We start from the raw sequence: 22816 nt of genomic DNA, 5'->3' as shown, positions 1-22816 counted from the left end.
TTTATTTCCTTGACAGTTGGCACAAGCTCTGAAGAGCAATTAGGGATTATTTTATGTATTTCTCTTATGTTACACTTGTCTGGTTATAGTATTTATTTTCCTTTGCAAAGTGACACTTTGTCAAAAAAGAATATTTTCCTATAAAATATCTGTTTCACTGTACAGCTGAGGAACTTACCTGATAATGTGGAAACCTTCAGCTAGCAGGGTGGGAGGCTTTAAGTGTGAAGGGTGGAGATCTTGCTGATCTTGCTGATCAATCCAGATAGTACTGCACTCTTTATGGGTTCTTTCTGTTACCCCTCTTGAGTGTGAGATGCATGAAAGTGTATTTTCATCTGGCTGGTCTTGGGTTATCTTTGTGACCCCAATCCAATGCACCTGGCTGGGGGCTCACATAATACCCCTGCTGAAATCTGGCCACAGACTACTTTACAAGCTGTGTGGAGATGCAGAAGAAGAGGCATTCCATCTTTCAGGTTTCAGTCTTGGAGACTTTTCTGCCTCTCACAGCTGTTTTACAGCCTTATAGTCTTCTCCATGTCTGTGTTGCATCTCTGCCATTGCAATCAAATAATTTCTCTGTTTTGTCAAGCAAAATCGGACTATTGGAGGAATTACTTATCGGATGGTTTCTTGAACCCCTAAGTAATGGTTTAGTTTTTTCAATGGTTTTGGATTTGTTTGCTTTTTTTTTTTTAAACTGAACTGGAAGGGAGAAAAAAAAATCCCACTCCTTCACAACCATGTTCATAGGAGTTCTGGGTTGACTCTGATGTAAATTACTCTGAAGATTAATTGCATCATTTTAGAGGTGACCTCATCACTGTCTAGAACTACCTGAAGGGAAGTTCTAGCCAGGTGGGGACTGGTCTCTCCTCCCAGGCACTCAGCAATAGGACAAGGGGGCACGGGCTCAAGCTCTGCATGGGGAAATTTAAGCTGGAGATCAGAAAAAAAATTCTTTCCAGAGAGAGTAATCAGGCATTGGAATGGCCTGCCCAGAGAGGTGGTGGATTCCCCATCCCTGGAGGTTTTTAAACTGAGATTGGACGTGGCACTGAGTGCCATGATCCAGTAAATGGACTGGAGTTGGACCGAGGGTTGGACTCCATGATCTCGAAGGTCTTTTCCAACCCAATCCATTCTATGATTCTGTGATCATCTGTAATTAATGACTTGCAGAATTGACAATTTTATAATGAGTTATCTTTGGACTTGAATGGAGGCTTGTCTGTGAATGGGCTTGATCCCCTATACTTCTCCAGGGGAACAACAGCATTGCTGCTGGGGCAGGTTGGCCAGGGAGTAGGGATGAATCCTTTATCAGAATTGGGAGGAGAAATGTGTATGGCCTTGATGTACATCACTGCTTTGATTTCAAGAGAGGTGCAGTGTATGGGAGGGCAGCTGGCTGAGAAAAGGGTTTGGACAAGTGCAGTTTGGGATGAGCCGTGCATTTTTGGTGCCTCTAGGTTTGGGGAAACCATTTCTGAGCATCTTTGAAGGTGAGAGTGCCCATGGGCCTTGAAAACTGATGTTTTGTTGCTTCCTAGTTTTCCAGTTTTTCCAGTTTTTTAAATACCGTCTTAATAGAAACATGAAAAATTATGATGGTGTTAGATCCTTTTAAAATTCTTTTTTTTTTCAACAAGATTTGAAAACTTTAAAGGTTGGTAGTACTTTGTTTTTAAATATTGATATTTGGTATTTTGGAAGTGCAGTAAAATTACACATAGAAAAGTATCGGTTTTACTTTAAACTAAAGGAGTGTAAGAGACACGCTTCAAAAAGTGTTCTCGTTCTGATGAGAGTGTTTTTGTTTTTAAAATGAAAATATTTTAGTTGAAATATTCATTTTCTTTAAATGTTAGAGAAACAGTGGCAGTTATTCCATGATAGAGTTTTAACTCTTGAAACTTTTTGGGGAGATGTTCAGCCATAACTTTGTTATTCAGATGGTTTCAAGTTATTTTTCGGTTTGCCACTTAACTGTTTTCACGCAAGTTATGTTGGTTTTCTTTAATGTTTGTCACATCCTCCTTGTCTTGTTTGCTTTAACTCCAAAGTGTTTTGGTCAAGAAGTTTCCTGTTGTTACACATATGTTTGCTGCTTAGTGCAGCAGTGTTACAGTCTTAATCACCCATGAAGTTTGCAAATTGTTTAATATTAACATAATAAACTAATACTGAGCTTCTGTTTAGTGTTAGACTAGTATTAGCAGATTCAGAACTTTTGGTAGAGTATGGAGGAGGTTGAATTAAGCCCACCTCACCCAAAGATTACCATCACTGTTTGAAACCCTGTTAATATCTGAGTTATACTGCCACTAAGTTCAATGGGAAAAATCCTTCCACTCACAGGAAGAGGGATGGAGAAAAAAAATCTAATGTTCCAAAAAGCATTGTTAATTTGTAAGCAGACAAAAGAATTGTAGCATTTACAGATGGGGGTGCAATTCTTTGTTCTGTAGGAAGTCCGATTTGTTGATTAAAATGTTATTGAACATCTGAAATGTTGCCCTCAATTTTTCTGTATTTTTTCCTCTGGGTAGAGATTGAACCAAGTATGCATTGAAATTTGGACATGATCATAACAGGCTGGTTTTTAGGCCGCTCTGAAGGATAATAGACTTCAGTGGAGCTGTTCAACTATTCTGAGAATCAGTCTCAAGGGTGCAGGGTTAAAGGACATTTTGAAAATGCAGACCATGAAGAATTTAATTCTGTAATAGCAATATCAACTTTCTGAAAAAATTCTGTAGTTATAGATAAAATATGTCTTAGGGATTCTTGGTGAGCTTTCTAGTTAGGGGAACTACAGAATTACTTCCAGCAGTGTGCTAAGGGCAAGGCAGGCTGAGAAATGTTTAAAGGGAAAAATGCAAATAAGGCATTGCACTGAAAACATGCATAAGCATTGAAGAATTCAGAAGAATACACATGCATGGCACAGCTGATCAGAAAGAAGGAAATGGAATAAATTAATTCCTTTCCTCCACACAATTTGTATTAAAGTTTAAGCAATGTTGTGTCTCTGTATCTTTCTCATTTCTATCCCTTGTTATCACACCTTGCTTTATACCAGTGTTTTGCATTTTAAAAGTATTTAATGTCTGTTTAAGCAACAAACCACTCCCAACACGATGATTGTGGCAGATTTTCAGCAGGAATGGCTGCACCAATGGCCTGAGCAGTACAAGCTAAGCAAGTAGAACATTATAAGTGTCCTGGATTTCAGCATTACAGGACTATCAGCAAAGGGTGTAATAGTTGTGTCTTTGTTTGCTTTTCTAAATGTTTAAGTAACATGTTACCACGCTGTGATACAGACCTAACATTTGCCAAGTGCTGATTGCATACTGGCTTGATTCTTACCTTCAAAATGTGTAACGTTTGTGTGGCATCCCCACGACTTTCTTGGGAATCCTGATAACAGACCACAGAGCTGAAGTACCTACATTGGCAGAAGGATCAAAGTGACAAAACTAAGCACAGCTTGGAAATACATGTTTCCTTCTTTAATATTATAATCTTAAAAAAAAATCTGTATCCTTAAAGTAGTTTTTTCAGGAGGTGTGTTTAATTTATTGATCCTCATAGGATATTCAAGTCGTAGAAAGTCTTAGAAATTTTTTTTTGAGTGTAGAGGGCAAAATGTTGATAAGGCACAAACATTCTATTGCACTTAAGTGAAGCAACCAAAAGATCAGCCTTCATGTAAAACTACATCTATTTATCAACTTTAGCTTATTTCACTTGTAGATCTTCAGATGTGGGCATATAGGTGAAACTAGTTCTGACTGCTGCTCCTTTTTTTCTCCCCAACTCTTCTGCCTCCACTGATTCTGGTTCTTCTGTGGACCTGTTTAGTTGAGGGGCTTCATCAGTCACATAGTTTTTGCTTCTTTAAATTTGGGGATTTTGGTTTGGGGTTTTTTGCTCTTTTTTTTGAGAGAGGATGGTGTGTCTTTTGTTCTCTGTTTAAGAACAGATAGTGTCATGATATCTGTCTCACCAAAATGTCTAGTTACCTTTGAAGCAACGGGATTTGGGTGTAGATATGGGCAGTGGGATGAGGCAACTAAAGTGATTGAGTGGAGCCGTTGCTGCCTTTGCATGCTGTTTCTATTTGACTGTTTGAAACTCTTAGTTTTGCTTGGGGCTTTTTTCATGTTTAAGTGCTGCTTTCAAGTAAACTTTTAATTCAGTCAGATCCTGTCTTTGTCAGTTGTTTTCCCTCTCTTAAATGTCTCTTACCAATCTGTTTGCAGCTGGGTCTCGGGCATCTTACAGCAGCCAGCACAGCCACCTTGGCTCCGAGTTAAGAGCACTGCAGTCTCCAGAACACCACATAGACCCTATTTACGAAGACAGAGTTTATCAGAAGCCCCCTATGAGGAGTCTCAGCCAGAGTCAGGGGGACCCTCTGCAACCAGCACACACAGGCACATATCGCACTAGTACAGGTAGGTGGATGTCATTGCATGAGTGTCTTTTTATGAGATGTGTAACTGATTATTCAGTACTAATTCTTTTCTCTTTCTGCTCTGCTAAACCAAATGTATTATGTGCATGCCAGTCAAATAAAGTATCTTTTGCAGATGACAGCTATCAATAGAACCTCAAATACATGCACATAACAGAGAAATACTGAATGTGCCAAAGGTACAGTAGGTTAAGCTAATTTGGGGATAAGGAGTAAATATTTCTATTGATCTAGTGTATTATCTTTGAGAAAGATCTGTTGTCTCTCAAGAAATTGCTGATGTTTTCTTGTTTACAAAGGTATTTTGTGTGTTGCAAAGGGACCGCAAAGTTTCTTTCTGCATGGAGGTAAAGGATTCTTTGCTTGCTTTCAAAGTAAATCATAAGTAAACATTCTTCCTCTCTCATACAGATACATGCCTAGGTATAGGTCCACAGACATATAATTGCACTATGACATGGGGAAAAGCTGTTAGCATCACTGGTTTGTCAAAATATAATGATTATCCCTGAAATGCATTGGTGTACAAGTCCTACTTGCAGCATGTCCTCTCAACTAAATGAAATACAGCTGTATGTTGGAGCCCACAAATAGATCACAAATCAACAGGGATATTTATGGTTTTTAATGCATAAAATAATTAGAGTAGATAAATGCTAGAGCCAAAATAGCCTAAAGCAGATGCAGAAGGAACTTGCCTTAGGAATTGTAAGTATTTCTGGTGGTTTATCTTTGCTATGCTGATTAAAGAGGGAAGATTATGTCCATTCTCAGATAACTCCCATTTTCATCATGCACTTTTTGGAGTAAGATACTTTACTTTCTTTTATTTTTTTTAATTTTTAAACTCATTTTTTCAAGGGCAAAACTAGCTGTTCTTGTGTGTCCAAAAATTCTTATTGATTTACACAAGTTTTGGGTGTTGAGAAGACAAGTGAAAATCCTTAAAAGGAAGTTTTTCCACAGAATTTTGTAGTTAAATACCTATAACAGCTTTACACTTTTGAAGAACCTCATTACACCATTTCCTTTCTGTTAAAAAGCTACCATAGTCTATGTTTGTGTAGAGTCACACATGTATATGAGAAAAGATTACTATTCTTTGCATGAAGGGGACAAGACCTCTGCCTTAATCACTGAGCAGTGGTAGTGATTGAAGCTACTGTATATATTGAACTTTAAGCCTCATGTTCCTCATGTGGCTTCTATTACCTGTATGATGCTCTTTTTTCCAGACATGCCCTGAAGAGGGTTTCTTGTTTTGCTTGCAAAAATATGCCTTGGTTCTCTGTCCTGATGTATCAGCCTGTCTTGTGACTGTAACTTGCACAACACCTCCATAAGGAAGGAAACCCTGTCAACACACATAACAATTAGAGTGAATTAAACTGGGATGCAGGATGTACTTGGTAATACCTGAACATGGGTTTTCAGAAGGGAAGAGGAAAAACTGAAAAAAGGTACACTGATGTGGGTAGCAGAAACATGCCCTGTGAGGGTGTATTTTGTTTTGCTGTTTGGGATATGGATTTGAACATCGCTTTATGCTCATTCTGAAGAATGACCCCATCAGTCCAGCTTTATGTTGGGTTGATCCTCCCTCACTTTCCACCCCACACCCCTATCATCAGGGTCAGGGTAAATAAAAGCAGATGGATGTGTGACAGGCCAATCATTCTGCTGTCTGTCGGTGGCTGTCAGCTGCAGATGCTGTCAGCCTTTCACACAACCAGGCTGAAGAGCTGCCAGTGCTCAGAAGTAATTTTGAGTTATATTGGACCAGCTCTCAGAATCCTGTGTCTACCACAAATGCCAGTAGAAACATATCCCTTCTGATGGAGACCATACAATTTTTTTCAAAATAGCAGAAAAGAGGGGAAGAAGTTCAACTGAAGTGCGGCACATAAAACTATTTTTTTCTTCATTGTGTTAAGTGTTTTTTTGTTGCAGGTCTGAATAGCTATTTGTCTTGACTATTTGTTGTAAGATATGAGGGATGTAGATTACTGTGTACCCCATAAAGATATGTGGCAAGGCTTCATGACCTGTGTCTTCTGTGTACATGAGTTATGGCAGGGTGGGGAGCTTCAAGATTTTACTGCACTCCTTTGTTCATGTCCATTGGTTATCAGGACAGTAGCTTTAGTCATGAAGATGGTGTATGCTTTTCCACATCTGATGGGAAAAAAAGGGAAAGCACATTAGTATAAAGACTTTGTCCTAAGTTTGTATTTTTTTTCTGTGCAGTTGACACTTCCCATTAGAAATAAAAGTTACGCTAGTTATACCTGAAAACCATTTACTTTTGTTGATTTCTATGTGGCTTTTTTGGTTAGTTGGGAGGTTTGTTTAATTTTTTTTTTCGGGAGGGTAGGTGTTAAAAAAAACACATTCTTCCTGAATTTAAAAAAAACACATTCTTCCTGAATTTGAAAACTTCACTTAATTTGGAAGAGTAAGAAATGGTCACTTTGTATAGATATCACCACTTTCTCTTTTATGAGCCCTTAAATGCTTTCTACATTGAAGAATGTTTATGCAACTAAGGATAAAGCCCACTCAAGAGTTTTTCACCTTTTACATGAATCAAGATTCAGTAAACAAAATTCAATAAGCTAAAATTTCTCTATGGGGTTAACTAAATAGAGCTTGTTCTATATCCTCACTGTTTTCTTGGTGTTCTGTATTTTCTTTGTATTTCACTTGTGAATGAAACGGGTGATGACAGTTTGCATTAGGGGCTGATACTGCAGAAGGTACAAAATAGTAGGAGCTTACTGGACATCTCCCTTACTAGCAAGACTTTATGAAAAATTCATCCTGTGACTGTATAGAGTCACTGAATGGTTTAGGTTGGAAGGGACCTTAACAATCATCATGTTCCAACTTCGTAGCCATAGACTGGGAACCTTCCACTAGACCAGGTTACTCAGAGCCCCATTCAGCCTGGTCTTGAACACCTTCGGGGATGGGAAGTCCACAGTACCTCTGGGCAATGTGTTCCAGTGCCTCTCCACCTTCACAGTAAAGAATTTCTTCCTAATATCTAAACATACCCTTCTTCAGTTTGAAGCCATTGCCCCTTGTCTTATCACTACAGGTCTGTGTGAAAAGTCCCTCTCCAGCTTTCTTGTAGGCCCCCTTTAGGTACTGAAGAGTGCTATAAGCCCTCCCTGGAGCCTGCTCTTCTCCTGACTGAATAATCCCAACTCTCTCAGCCTTTTCTCATGTAAGAGGTTCTCCATCCCTCTCATCATCTCTTTGTTGCCCTCTGGACTTACTCCAATACATCCACGTCTTTCTTGTGTTGAGGACCCCAGAGCTGGATGTTGTATTCCAGGTGGAGTCTCACCATAGCAGAATAGAGGGGCGGGCCAGCTCCTTGAATCTGCTGGCCACGCTGCTTTTGATGCAGCCCCAGACCCAGTTGGCTTTCTGGGCTGTGAGCTCACATTGATGGCTCATGTTGAGCTTTTTGTCCACAGCCAAGTCCTTCTCCCAGGAATAGGCTCCATCCATTCTCCACCCAGCCTCTACATACAGTGTAAATGTTGTGCTGTCTAAGCTAAAAATAATCTTCGAAATTTGACAGCAGTAGCTGCAAAGGCTTTTTTGATTGGTAGCTTTTACTTAACAATCCCTTGTGGTCTCCAAAGGGTAATGCCTTCTCTTATAAAAGAAGTACCAGCCCAAACTCTTGCACTAAAAGTAGCAAGAAATGTGAAATTCTGCTTTTGAAATGGGAATACTCAAAAGATGTGCTAGAGGGAGTATTCAAACACCATAAATACCACAACTTGATTTACTTACTGAATAGCAACTCACAACTCGTATTTGTAACCCAACTAAATAACACTAATAATTTTTGTTCACGCAGGTTTGTTACTTATTTTTCCTCATCAACTCAAAGGTCTTGAATTATTAATTTAAGTAGAGATAAGCTTATTTGATGGAATGTTTCTGTGAACACTGCTGAATATTAAGAGAGCTGTTGATCAAGAGGGAGGAAGAGTTGCCTTTCAGCCAGAGTGGGACACGGAATCAGTGATTGCTTGCGTATTTGCAGAAGTAGAACTTTGGACTAAGGGTTTAGTCCATAGCTATTGACATTTAATTCACATTAAACATGAAACCAATCAAAACAGGCAAAATCACAATATCTAGCAAGTCTGTGTTTCTGAAGCTGCCTTGAGGAGAAAGAAGCTTCACTGCTCAGGTTCTGGGTTGTCAGTGCTGACCTGCAGCCAAGGAGCATGGCTTCAGCAGCTGTAGGGTCTGTGTGGACAGTTGCCATCACTCTCTGGAGGATGGTATCACTGTCTGCAAACTCGTGTTTTCATTGTGTATCTTCAGACAAAGAGGTGAGCCCTCTTCTGTATAAAGGATGTACATTCCACATAAAGTTATTAAAAACCTTGAAAGAGTGCTGTCCCCAGTGGTCTAGGAGGGAGGGATGAGAAATGGAGAAGCTGTGCTTATTCTGAACTCTACAAACCCGGGCTTTATAAGATAAACTAAGTGCTGCTGCATAAAACCACTGGTGAACTGGGGACATTCAGGCCTTAAAACCTGCAGAGTGCTCATGCTTTAAGAGCACTCACGTTTCAGGGGCTGCAGGTGAATATTTTTATCCCCAACCTCACGTAAGTGGCAAGGATGAACCAGCAATAGCAGTGGAGGAGTGAACCTGTCCCCCCTTAGCTCTGTTAAGGATATCTGCATCTCATTGGCACCAGGGGAACTTTGGCATTTTTGACAAAAGCTTAGGGATGGCCTTGGGATGCACAGCCTGAGAAGGTCACCATGGGGAAGGTGTCATGATGCAGTTCAAGCCTTTGAGGAGTGGTTTAGTGTGACTTGAACCATTTATCAGGCATGGGCTTGCCAAGGGCTGTCCATCAGGGGAACATGTTTGTAGCAGGGGCACTCCTGTAGCGCTTCTCGTGCTCCCTCCAAAGCTGCCCAGTGTCCCTGTGTGCACAGGCAGTTGCCAGGTCGCCCTCTAGGTTATCTCTGCTCCTTCAGGCCAGATGTCCCCAAGGTTCCTCCCACTGATGCTTGGGTGGTTCCACCAGTGCACCACTGCCGCCAAAAGCTCTGCCTGCACAGACTGCACCACCTCCTGTGCACCATTGCGGAGAGTGCTGATCCGGAAGAGACCTGTGAAATCTGGGATGGCAGGTGCAAACCAGAAATGTGTCTCTTTGCAAGCTGGGTTTCTGTGCAGAGGGAGAATTCTGAGAGGAGAGCTGTGAACAGCCAAGGGGGCTCCTTTTCAAAGGAAAGAGCTCCTGGCTATGGTTTCTGTTCAAGCACTTGGCAGTAGCAGGAAAAAAAGTCAGTATTTCATTGTCCTGTGATGAAGCTAAGGAAAAACTGCTGAAGGTGAGAATTACCTTTATGTTTCTGGACAGATGCTGTCCTCCTCTTCTCCGCCTTCCTTCCCACTCCTGCCTCACACTTCATTTGCTGAAGGAAAAGAGTCTGCACCAAGGGATACCTTATGTCAAGCACTGCTCCTAGTATTGTCTCTCTGTAAAAGTATGTCTTCCTTTAGTAGAGTAGGAACAGTGTTTGCTTCTGAAGTCCAGTCTTTCTCCATGGATTAGATGCTGCTGGAATGATGAGTAGAGGACCCAGGTGACCATGGCAGTGTTTGCTGCTTCCTCCTGGCTGTACTCAGCCTGGACTTTTGCTGCCCTTGAAGTTAAGCAGTGTTTAAGGATGTGTACAAGGAAACCTGACATTCTTTCTTTTGTCACTGAGTTGATGGCTTTCTCACATGACTGAGCTGCCTCCTTGTTCCATCTAATGAGGTGCCTGTGTTGTGGATCAGGTCTCTATTCATGACCTAAAGGAGAAGTAGAGAAGGAAAAGCCAAATCCCCATTTTTCACCCTCCCTAGGTAGCAACAGCCCATACAAACCTGATTGTACCCTTGGTTTGTTTGGGTTTGGTGTTTTACAGGGAGAGGAGGTTGTTTGTTTTGTGTGGGTGCTCCTCTCCTCATTTGCACTGCACAAGTGAACCACTACACTCCCAGCTCTTTGGTGTTGGTACAAGGTTCTCAGAGCCAGATTCACATGCTGTTTGCCCCCACTCCCTGCAGGCTCCCTCCCCTTGGGAAAGGCTGGACCGGTTCAAACTTCCATCTCATTGACCTGGTAGGCAGAAGTCTGGCATTGTGGAGTTGCTTCTGGAAAACTTCACTGGTCACCATCTCCTTGCCTCTGCCCTGCCTTCCCTCTGCAGCTGGCATGGTCAGGCAGAGACCTTGCCTTGCTCCGGGAGAGAGTGCTGCTCTGCTGCCCAACAGTCCTTCCTTGCCGGTGATCTGTGGGAAGAGTAACTGCTGAATAGGTCCAAGTAATTTTTTAACAGTTTTTTTACAGCAAGGCCAGAGGCCAGAGAAGGGTATTACGTGGGCTGCTTAGTGCTGCTTTCAAATACCCAAGAACTTGATTTGATGCATGTCTTTGATTGTCAACATTTTGTCAAGTCTCTTAGCTCCTTTGTTGTCCTGTACCAGAAGAGCATGGGCCTGCAAAGGATGCATGAATTGAGCCAAAGTATATCATCCTCACAAAGCTGTAAATATTTGTCCTGATATGTAATAAAGTAGTGGATATAGTTGATATTTTTAGAAGTCAGTGTGAATATTTCTTTCATATTGTGAAGCAATTTTCCAATATTTGAAAATTTCCCATATGAAAATAGTTAGATCTCCAAATCCTGTAGAGTGATTTACTCTTCTTTCAACAATAATTAAGCCTACTTTATTGCAGTTGTGTGGTATCACAAATTGTTAGTAGTTTTCTGTGTCTGCTTTTAAAGATAAACTGTTCCTTAACCTTTTTTAAGGTTTTAAACCTTAATCTTTTATCCTTTGAAGCTTGTTGGGTGTTTTTCATGGTTATGAAGTAGTTTGAAAAAACATGATAGGATCATAGGATAGTTTGGGTTGGAAGGGACCTCCAAAGATCATGTAATCCAATCCCTTGCAACAGGCAGGGGCATCTTAAACCAGACCAGGTTGCTCAGAGCCCCAGCCTGACCCTGAATGTTTCCAGGTATGGGGCATCTACCACTTCTCTGGTCAGCCTGTTCCAGTGCCTCACCAACTTAATTGTAAAAAATGTCTTCCTTATATCTAGCCTCTTTCAGTTTAAAACCTTTGCCCCTTGTCCTATTACAACAGACCCTGCTAAAAAGTTGTTCTGCAGCTTCATTTCAGGCCCCCTTCAGGTACCCTTTCAGGTCTCCCTGAAGCCTTCTGTTCACCAGGCTAAACAATGCAACTTTTTCAGCCTTTCCTCATAGAAGAGGTGCTCCAGCCCTCTGCTCATTTCTGTGGCCTTCCTCTAGACCAGCTTTAACAGGTCTGCATCTTTCCTGCGATGAGCTGGGCACAGCACTCCATGTCGGATCTCACCAGAGCAGCATAGAGGGACAGCATCACCTCCCTTGACATGCTGGCCATGCTACTTTTGGTGCAGCCCAGGATACAGTTGTCTTCCTGGAATTGCTGGCTCATGTCCACCCTCTCCTCAACCAGCACACAGAAGTCCTTCTCAGCAGGGCTGCCCTTAATTCCTTCATCCCATAACTTGTATTGATACCAGTGTTTTTCAGCATCTTGCACTTGATACTCAGTATTCAGATGATAACAGAAACACTTATGAGTGGGGTTTTTTAAACTTTACTTGGAGACATATCTTTTTGATGGTCAATTACAATACCTGTTAGCAAGCAGTCCCTTGGTAACTTGTTAGCTTTTAGATCTTTCAAATCACTAAAGTTGTCTATGATTTAAACATCATGAAAAAAAATTAAAAAACTAACACAGCATGAAGTGAAATGAGACTATGTAAAATTACACTGTGGAACTGCAGTTTTAATGTCATGGTGAGTCACATGCAGAGGGCTTAGTTCACAGCTTTTGGCACCTGAAAGGTGTGCAAACATAACTTCAGTTGTGTGAATCAGACTCTCCTGTTTGATCCTTGCACAGCACCAATGGCAGGTTCCACAGGGCAGTTTATACCCCAGTTGCCTTACACTGTCTCATCTTTTCTCATGTTGTGTTAAGTATTGTTTCTCAGCACAGAACTAGAGTTTAGTTAACCAGACGTATCACTTGTAATTCCTTAGTCTTCAGACTAATAAGTAAAAGGAATCTCAAGGTGTTTAGAGGAAAAGAAATAAATTCCTGTATGCAAGCAGTTAGGTGTTGTCAGGTTCTTACAAGTAGCATCAATGAGTATGTTGGTATAGTATCAATTCCGTTTCAGAATGGCATCTCTAGCTACTAATGAACAGTTACCTGTTACATGCTATTTCATGCATTGCAAATACATCATTTAAAAGTAAAAAGGGAACCTTGGTTTTGAATACATTTTTCTTTATTTGTCTGTAAAATTGTTGCTTCAGGCAAAAGGAAGATCAATAGAAAAATCAGCTTTAACTTCCCCCATTTCTATTAAAACCTTTGTCCTTTATACTGCTTCTTGAATCTGTATTTAATTGGATTTTTATTCCTGAACTCAAGAGTTAGGTTATAAATACCAAATATTGCTTCTTTCTGGTTAGGCTGTGGCTTTTTTTCTGGTTGGGGGACAGTTTCACTTGTTTGGTTTGGTTTGGTTTGGTTTGTCACAGGCTGATGTGCTGTGCATGGATGTACTGTGATGGCACAGCTGCAGATTAATTGAGGATCATGCTGATAAATCACACAGCATGGAGTTCTGGCTATAGGACATAATGTTTTCAGAGAAATTAAAAAGAAAAATTATTCCTACCACTACATCTCTATCAGTTTGGTAATGTTGTTATAATAGACCTGTTCCTAACTGACATCCACTTGATAACATTGCTTTGGGAGAAAGAATTATAGGAAGCAAGCGGTGAACAAATCTTCAGTACAAAGTAAATTGAGCAGAAAATACCTTAGTAATCTGCATAAAGAATAACAAATCACCTCAAAGCAATAGAAAATCATAATCCCATTTCATTTGACAGATCCAGTGTCTGTTATAGCCTTACCTGTGTTATGTTCTTGTGTATATGTTTTAGCTGATTTTTTTTCAAGGTACAGTGTCTTCATCTTTTTTGAGAAGGATTTTTTTATTTTTTTCCTTCCTATTAAAATTTTGTAACAAAATACATTGTTTTCAGTGGTGTGCAGTGGACAAGAATGGAGAGTGGGGGAAGTGGAAGAAGGTCAAAACCAGGCAGAACCACCTTTGTAATCTGTAAGCAATATGCCCCTTATAGTGGAGATGCATTTCTCCAAATAAGATATTTGTAGTTCCAAAGTATTGAGTCCATGATTGGATTCCATAGAGTAATTGTACCCATCTGAAGACAGACAAGATTTCACTGCTTGGAAAAGAAACCTTTTAAATTGGTCAGTGTCCACAGCCTTCTTCCTCTGTACCATGAGCAGAATACCTCCAGAGGCTTGTGTTTTGTTCTGTATTTTCTGATTCTTCTGTTCTTGTCTTAATAGAATATGACTTTAAAATATGTCTGAGTATTCCTCAGATGTCCCTTGACTTTTGACACCTATTGAGGGAGAACTGTGATTATAAAATCTTGCTCAGGGAAGTACATACTCTGTAAATCTCACCTGCCACTGTTGAGAAAATACAGTGTTTATGGCAGAGACTGTCAGTGTATTTATCATGTATTTACTGTACAGGCGTAGGCTCCGCTTAAAGCCTCATCACATCAGATTTTAGTGATGCAGGACATCCATTCTCATTTATGTACTTCAATGTTGCATAGAAATGCGAGGTTGTCATTCATGAAATAAAAAGCAATTCAAACACCTTTCATAAATCTCCTTCTTGTAAATCTTTGCTGAACAAAAGCACTGCTGTGCCTGAGGTAACTACCCAGTAATGTCTTTAAGATAACTAAAGCTTTTGTTAGAGGATCATTCCTTCTGCAATATTATGTTTAAAGGCAGTCTTAAAAATCACCAGCCCATTATTTTTATTCCTTTTTTTACACAAACTTTAATCTTTTTTATATATATGTAAGACTGTCTACTTTTAGAGCCAGTCTCTTCCTTTGTCATAATTTCAGCAGTTTACATGTAGTTTTTATGAGTACAAGTATTCAAATATTTAAGTTTTTACTTAAATGGGTCCAACGACTTTTAAACTGTCGTTTGCAGAAGTTAAATTCATGGTTAAGGTGTAGATATCACATGATCTGGCACTGGAACACAAATGTTACTGCCTTAATAATAAAATAACTGTCTGTTCCAGAGTGGAAACTACTAATCAAACTAGCTGAAGTTCAGTGAAGTGTTCTAAGAAATACCAGTTAGTAACAACTTTATTACTTAGGTTTGTAGTGTGCTAGACACGAAGTCAAAATCTGACGGAGAAGACATCCATGTGCTTTGTGGCTGTAGCATGATGCAGTGCACGCTGTTAACCTGTTATTGTCTCCTAGTATTTAGACATCTTTTTCCATATTAATTGTGACTTTTGTCCATGTGTTCAGTTTTATGCTGACCAGATGGGCAGGAACTTTTAACAAAGTTTTCAAGAGAAGGAGGTTTAGGAGTGAAAACAGAAATTTCATTGCAGTAGATGAGTCTGTGTGCAGTAGTGTCTGTGTGCTTTTGCTGTGGTTGGGTTATTTTGTTTCATGCACAGACTGTGAAACCATGTAGTACTACAAAGAGGAGGAAGGTGATACCTGTGTCTTGTATAGTGCCATTGCTCACAGTTGAATTTTATCTGCAGTGAGGAAATTCACGTGATGAATTTTAGTATCTCAGATTCTGAAAGGGGAGCAGTTCCTCTTAAGGGCTGTGGCATTCTTGAATTCTCTGTTTAAACGCTCATGTAACAAATGAATCGAACTGCATGTTCTCCCCAAACTGAAGGATGCAACTCAGAGAGAGAAGACACAATCTGAGAAAAGATCTTGGCAATAACACCTTTAGCAGCCAAAGTTGGCATCTGATTATCACATTATGTGTACATACCATGTTTTTTTGTGCAGAGGCAGCATCACTGCAACATGCTAGAAGCTAAGTCTGAGCATGAAAGTTGCATATATTACTGAGATTAAAATTTGACAGATTTAAAATGCAGTCAGTTCCTGGAGGTAGAACAGGAGTATTATATTTTTTAATACTGCTAACTTGAAAAATGAGACTTTTCCCTAGTTTGGTTGTAGGCAAGGGAGGAAGTCATTCTATAGCCTTGAGATGGAAATCTGAAATAATATAATGTCTTGGGCAATTCTAATACCTACATAAAATCCACGGTGTCCCTTTGGACTACGTGGATTTTTAAATGATGCTGTAGCTCTAAATGTTTTTGAGATGCAGCTTTCAAGATACAGGCTGTGTTACTGTGGTGGACACCCTGGAACCTGATAGTGAAGGATGACTGGAGGGAAGGATGTAGAATTGGAGAAGGTGAGATTGGGCCCCAGTAGTGAAGCCTTGTGACAAACATAGCTATGGAAGAGGCTGCATTCGAGTTTTGACTTCAGGTTTCACAGAAGTCGCAATAATTACTGCTGCGAAATAAACTTGCATTGGAACTCACTCATTTCAGGCGCTGTATCTATAGAACTGAAATACACACTTCTAAGATACAAATTCTGTCACCATTCTGGAGCACAAGTCGTATGGGGAGAGGCTGAGGGAGCTGGGGTTGTTTAGCCTGGAGAAGAGGAGGCTCAGAGGTGACCTCATCACTGTCTATAACTACCTGAAGGGAAGTTCTAGCCAGGTGGGGGCTGGTCTCTTCTCCCAGGCACTCAGCAATAGGACAAGGGGGCACGGGCTCAAGCTCTGCCAGGGGAAATTTAAGTTGGAGATCAGAAAAAATTCTTTCCAGAGAGAGTAATCAGGCATTGGAATGGCCTGCCCAGAGAGGTGGTGGATTCACCACCCCTGGAGATTTTTAAATGCAGATTGGCCGTGGCACTGAGTGCCATGATCTGGTAAATGGACTGGAGTTGGACCAAGGGTTGGACTCGATGATCTCGGAGGTCACTGAATTACTCACATATGTATTTCTGCATTAAAATTTGCTTAGAGATACAAAAAGATGACTTTATTCATAAGGCATGTATTTGCTTCCAGTGCCAACCCTGGTGAAACCAAGTGATTTCAGATTGATACCAACTGATCACATATTGAACCCATACATGAAATAATTAGTAGTAAAGAAATGCCAAGTCTGAATTGGTGATTAAGAAAACTATTATTCCATATGCTGAAGGTTTGGCAATGGCAGTTATACATCTTCCCTGAATAGAAGGGGGGAAAAAGAAAAATATTTTCATAAATATATAAACACATACACAGCTTTCCTTCAATAGAAGGGAAACAGGTATGTGTCACAAACAAAAAGTAAGCTTGAAAAGGAAACTAAGACACAATGTGAGAATCTGAAAACTGAAGTGGAACAACACAGACAAAAGGAGTCTTCAAAGTGATCAGATAACAGCTAGTCTGTAAACAGAGAAATAGCTCAGAAACTGAGGAAGGTATTTTATTCAAACGACTCTTTCTGCATTATAGAAAAACATCAGTTTCTGAGAAAAGGAATATTGAACTTTATTGTTACAATTAGCGTTAGATGTAAATAACACTCTTAGAAAATAGAAATGAAAGGATAGATCTGTGCAGTAGCAACTTCAGTTCTTCAGTTTTCAGTGATTGTCAGTTTTTGCATTTTAAGAGTAAACAAGTGTTGTCTTGAACACAGCAATATACAGACTGCAAGCAATCTTTTCTTGGTTTCTCTGAGGCAAGAAGTTCTCCTGCCAACAGTGGCATGTAGATAGTGCAGTGATCAGGAAATGATTGTAAGGTCTTTGCAAGAATCAAATAGCAAATTGTTAATAAGTCATTATTGGGATGTATGCTCACTTTGAATATGTTTATCACCTTCATTGCAGCTGCCAGCAGTGATAATGAACTTATTAACTAATTTGGAGATGCCCGGAGTATTCCCCATAGAAGTAATAGCATCTAAACAGCTAACTCTGGTTTTGAAGATGGGATGGGAAAGTGTGTAAAACATAAATCTCTTGTGATGGTATCTGGTAAGACACAAGGATGTTGCCTCGATAAAAAGGCTTTCTCCTCAACATGTCACAAAAACATCTGATGATAAAAATATTACTGAATACCTGCTTCCAACAGCTTGTAGGCATCCTAATTGCAAGGAGGTGTGACAGCCAGGTATAACCAGTACTTGAGGAAATTATGACTAACATGTTTGTGGGTGGACAAGAACCCTTTTTGGCTATGTACCATGCTGTTCCGTATCAATTTCTTTAGTCTGCCTGCATTTCCCCTGCATGGCATGTTGTGTTCAATTAAAGAGACATACCCAGGAAAGCAGAGAGACTTGTCATTTCTCAGGTCCACCTGCTGGAGAAACTGAGCTGAGCATAATGGAACTGACTGGAGGGAAGGAGGGTCCCTGGTGTAATGGTGAGCATTCGGGACTCTGGATCACAAGGTCGTGAGTTCGAGTCCCAGCGGGGACCGTCCCCTGGCAGTTCAATGCCTCCCTGCCATCCCATCCTGTCACATCTCGAATGCTCAGCAGGGTCAGCCCCAGTTAGTACCGGGTGCTGTGACATTCCCAAGGACTTCACTGTCACTGTCCAAGCTCGCTCGGCCGTGACAGATGGACCTTAGGACTGAAACGGTTGGGCCAGTTCTGCGCATCCTGTGCCTCACCTAAAACATCCACTGCGCAGGCTGGAAGGGCACTTGGGGAGAGCCCTTCTCAAATCTGCGTTCGCGCAGTTTGGCCATATATATATGCAAAATAGGAGAAAGCTGGAGCCAGCAGAAGGAATTGGCTGGAACAATCCTGGAAGCCCTAAATGGTTGATCTGTTGAAAGCAAAGGCTGGATGGATGGGGCAGAGCCCATCTCATGGCAATGCAAGGGAAGATTTGCTGATATGTTCTTTTTATTTTTCTCTAGCTAAGATTTGTGAGATTGGAGTTTTGATTGCAAGATCAACTAAATAGGACAAAATAGAGTGCAGAGAAGTGAGGGAGGAGCAAATGGATAATGAGAAACACAAAGTTGTGGTAGTTTTGATGTTTTTTCCTGTTTCAACTACATGAAATCATATAGTAAAGTTGCCAACTATATAGAGCTGTGGAGCTGGTATTTGCTTAGGGTCCTGAGTATTTTAAATCGAAATTGGAGTGTTGGCTTTTTTTTTGTTTTATTCTCAGTTTGCATGTCTGAAGTACAAAATTCCTTGTGCATATGTACCTTGAACAGAAAATAAGATAGTGCCTTCAAAAAATCTTAACTACCTTAGAGGTAGGTAGTTGGTAATATCAATTACAGTTTTCCCCTCTTTCAGTAAATATTTTCCATTTTCCTCAACTATGTGTTTCTCTAACATTTTATAGTTCCCTTGTGGGAAAAGCACTTGTGGAAAAGTGCTTCTAAAAGTAACTGCTAAGCAAATTTGTCATCATCATCATCATCATCATCATTATTATTATTAATTAATAGTAATAATAATAATAATAATAATAATAATAATAATAATAATAATAATAATAATAATAATAATAATAATAATAATAATAATAATAATAATAATGTTGGTGTTATTATTGCATGTAATACCATATGTCTTGAACAGTGTTAAACTTGACCGTGCTTGTCACTTTGGATTGCCAATTCACTACTAGCTTGATTGTAATCTTACTTTGTTAAACTTCTGTTGCAAGAAAGCTGGTTCATGCTTTAAAACACTCACTTCAACATTTTGAGGTAAAATGTTTTTATCCCCCACCTTGATGAGTTTTTTTCCTAATTGACAGAGAATGCACTGTGTTATTTTATGGTATATTAGATGGGAGGATACCTGTTTGATAAATCTTCCTATAGATTTTCTACCAACAGAATTCACTGCATTTGTATAATTTATGAACTCATGGAGGGATGATGGACATATCTCGCACTAAAAAGAGATCTTACTGGGATCCAATTTTCAACTTTCATGTGAGAGTAGAAGTCAACTGCAGGTGCAAATCAGTGAAGAAAAAAACACAGAAAAAAAAGAAAATAATTTTGAAATCTGTCTGAAAGGCCTTAGGAGAAGGTTAATACAGAAACTCAATGTCTAATATCAAATAATGAGAGGAAAATTTTGCAAGGTAGTATCCACAGATCAAACAGCAGCATCAACTGAGTAATTTTCAGCAATCAGGTGTAGCAAGATAATTCTCATAAATGAATTTATCCTTTCTGAAGGTCTGATCCATCTTATCTTAGCTGGACAAAATGCCCTTTCACTTCTAGAAAATCTGAACTTCTTAGCCGCTTTTATATGAACTTGACCTTGAGATACTCAGATCTGGTGCAATAATATCCCTGCCTAGATCAATGTGTTCTTACTTTCTTGCATTTTGTTACTTGTTTCTAACATCTGTCACAGATATGAAAAGAACATTCAAAATCTGAAAGTGAATTTCTAAGCTGAGTATCACATTATGAGCCTGAGTGCATTTGGTGAGACACCTAAATTATCAGCATTAATATTAAAGTTGTGATATCTTTGTTAATGTTATGCAAAAGCCATAGAAAATTATAAATACTGGATTCTCTGTGTGCTGTTTCTGCAATCAAGAGAACCATAATCAGGGCATATATCAGGTCCTTGGAAGGTTTCCATTATAGTTAGTAGAGGCTTTTTATTCTCTTTGGTAAAGATTTGTTAGAATATTTTAAATGTCTCTGTGACAACCATATGCTCCATTTACTGGGGATGTGATTTTGAAGTTGGACTAGGGAGGGGCTGAGATGATACAGTATTTTTAAGGTATTAATGACATGCCAAATTAAAGCAAAATCTTAAATCTTTAAAATCACTGAGACTGTGCTTCTTGATTTTTTAACTTAGGTAAGACACGATATATAAGGTTTTCAAGCCTTTTGCTTTTTTGATTTTAATCTTGATCTCCTTGTCAGTTTAGGGACTTTGGAAGACCAGAAGCAGGTCTAGTTTGTGGATATCTTTACCTTCAAGCTTCTTGTTAAATCAAGGAGGTGTCAAGATGTCCACAAAACTAGACCTGCTTCTTCACAGTCTGGTTATGACTTTTAGTTTCACCTTCATGCAGAGGCACAATAGGGTCAGCCACAGACCCGAGGCAATATTGTGACTTGACCATGATTCTGCTTCAGCTGGGCCAGATGCTGGGCTGGTGGGAGAGGGAAAAGCAGCCCATCTCTCCAGAAACAGTATTTCTGTTGCAATTCCTTCCTGTCCCTCTCTTCTGTTGCTGGGGCAAACCCCTGATCCTTGTCAAAGTAGTAATGTGTCTTACCCACACTGAGCTGGTTCTGGTCGAGGTGTAGCTGGTTTGGATTTGAGAGAGTCAAATGTGAAAGAGAAAGTTAGAGAAAGAGAGAAGTGTCTTCAATTTAAAAACAGATAGAAAGGTTGCGTGACCATCTGCAAATACATCTGATAAGTGAATGCTTTCTCATACACTTCAAGTGTGTCCCTTCTGAATGCCCCCGTGCTCAGTGAAGACATACTGTGCTGGGTGAAGCAAATGGACTTCTGAATTTACTTCATTAGGCATAATCACCATGGCTTTGCTGTTTTAATAGCTAAATAGAAGGGATATCTCAATAGTTTGCAAAAAAGCCACACTTCAGTCAGTAGGTTTGGCTGCCAAAGGGATTTGTTTAAGCAAGGAAAGAAAATTGGTAGGAGATGACTTTGCTTCAGTTTTACATGTAATTACTTGTGTAAAAATGTCTACTAAAGCACAGCTCTTTCACTGTAGTGAAAGGTAGGTGGCTGTAGTCATCTTAGATGCTGAAGTTACTCTAAAGTGTTAGTAGTTTGGGGTTTTTTTTGTTTTGGTTTAATTGATCTGGAAGCATTGTCCAAGCAAGCTTAATTGTGAATGCTTAAGTCATATATTTGTCTCACATTCTGAATATGGCACTTCTGTGTTAATTGTGATAAAATTCAGAAGGAAGAAACAGTCTGCTAGGAAGATAATTTGAGAAATGAATCAGAGTGACTTGAGAAGCTTGTAGGTGTTGGGATGACAGCTAGTTTTAGTTCATATAAATACCTATTTTGATAGCGAGCCAAAGGGAAAAATAGAAATAAAGCCTTTCTAATAATTACTGAACTGTCCTGCAAAGGAGAGGAAGGAAATGTTGTGGAATATTTCGCAAAGCAATTAACATTACAATGAAGCTCTTGTTTTCAGCAGTATTGGTGTTGCAGGGTTTTTTTGTAATTCCCCATATAATTTGTCAAAAGGTAACAGCATATTCTATGGAGTGACAGTGTTATGAGTATGCTATGTCAGTAGAAAATTACATTTTTGCATTTTTACTTGAAAATATTTCTTGTATTTTCTCTAACTTGTTTTAATACTCTTCATCTCGCAAGGCACCCGATTTTGGTTTTGAACTCTATTTTCCGTTAAAATGTGATATTTGCCTTGTTTCTTTCTAACACTCAATTTATCATGATTTGTGCATGAGATATTTAAATATGCTAATACTGTTATTGCATTTGGAGTTACACAATTTTATGAAAAGGTCTGTGTGTCTCATTTCATAAGGAAATATATATATGTACTAACAATTAAGCCAAACAATATGTGAAAAATGTTGTTGTATATGTGAGTAAACATAATTGTGGAATCATAGACTGAATGGGTTTTAAGGGACCTTTGAAGGTCATCTAGCTTCAACTCCCTGCGCTGAGCAGGGACCCCTTCAGCTATAACAGATTGCTCAAAGACCCCTCCAACCTGGCCTTGAGCACTTCCAGAGATGGGGTAGTAGGTAAGTGCGTGATCCCACTTACCTGTGTTTGCAGTAAAATTATGGTACATGGTAATGTAAAATTAAATACTCAAGGCCATAAGAAAAAAATTAAAAATAAGGCAAAGATTCGATACAAATTTAAAATTTTCAGGTGTTGTAACTTTTGCAAGTACTGGTTCATGCAAAACTGTCTAATTGTATTTAACACTCACTGAGTTTCGTTTGCTGACACTTGGGGATAAAATGCTTAAAATCGCTTTCTAGGACCTATAATGCATTAAATATTTATTTTTAAATGTGCATGTCCATGATAAGTGATTGGGGAATCTGTTATAAAAACCTGTGTCCACAATATGTGGGTTTGTCGGCAGTTCAGCATATGAATTTGGCTCAAGTAGCAATAGCCCTGGATCAAGCCACTCCTTTTGGCAAAAGCATTCTTGCTGTCTTGGGACAGGAGGGAATGGCAACCACCATGCATTCACGTGCTGCTTCAC

At 39.6% G+C, this 22816-nt stretch overlaps 1 protein-coding gene across 6 annotated transcripts in view; it reads left to right on the top strand.

The window, feature by feature from the left end:
- Positions 1–22816, top strand: part of CTNND2 (catenin delta 2) — a 636240-nt gene that overhangs the window by 385685 nt on the left and 227739 nt on the right. For all 6 annotated transcript variants that reach the window (XM_071553703.1, XM_071553697.1, XM_071553698.1 and 3 more), the window contains one exon: positions 4275–4469. In XM_071553703.1, coding sequence (XP_071409804.1) covers positions 4275–4469 — 195 coding nt within the window. The remainder of the gene's footprint in view (positions 1–4274; positions 4470–22816) is intronic.

Source organism: Pithys albifrons, chromosome 4 (genome assembly GCF_047495875.1).
Source record: "Pithys albifrons albifrons isolate INPA30051 chromosome 4, PitAlb_v1, whole genome shotgun sequence".
Classification (NCBI taxonomy): domain Eukaryota; kingdom Metazoa; phylum Chordata; class Aves; order Passeriformes; family Thamnophilidae; genus Pithys; species Pithys albifrons.
This window is presented reverse-complemented; position numbering and strand designations above follow the sequence as displayed.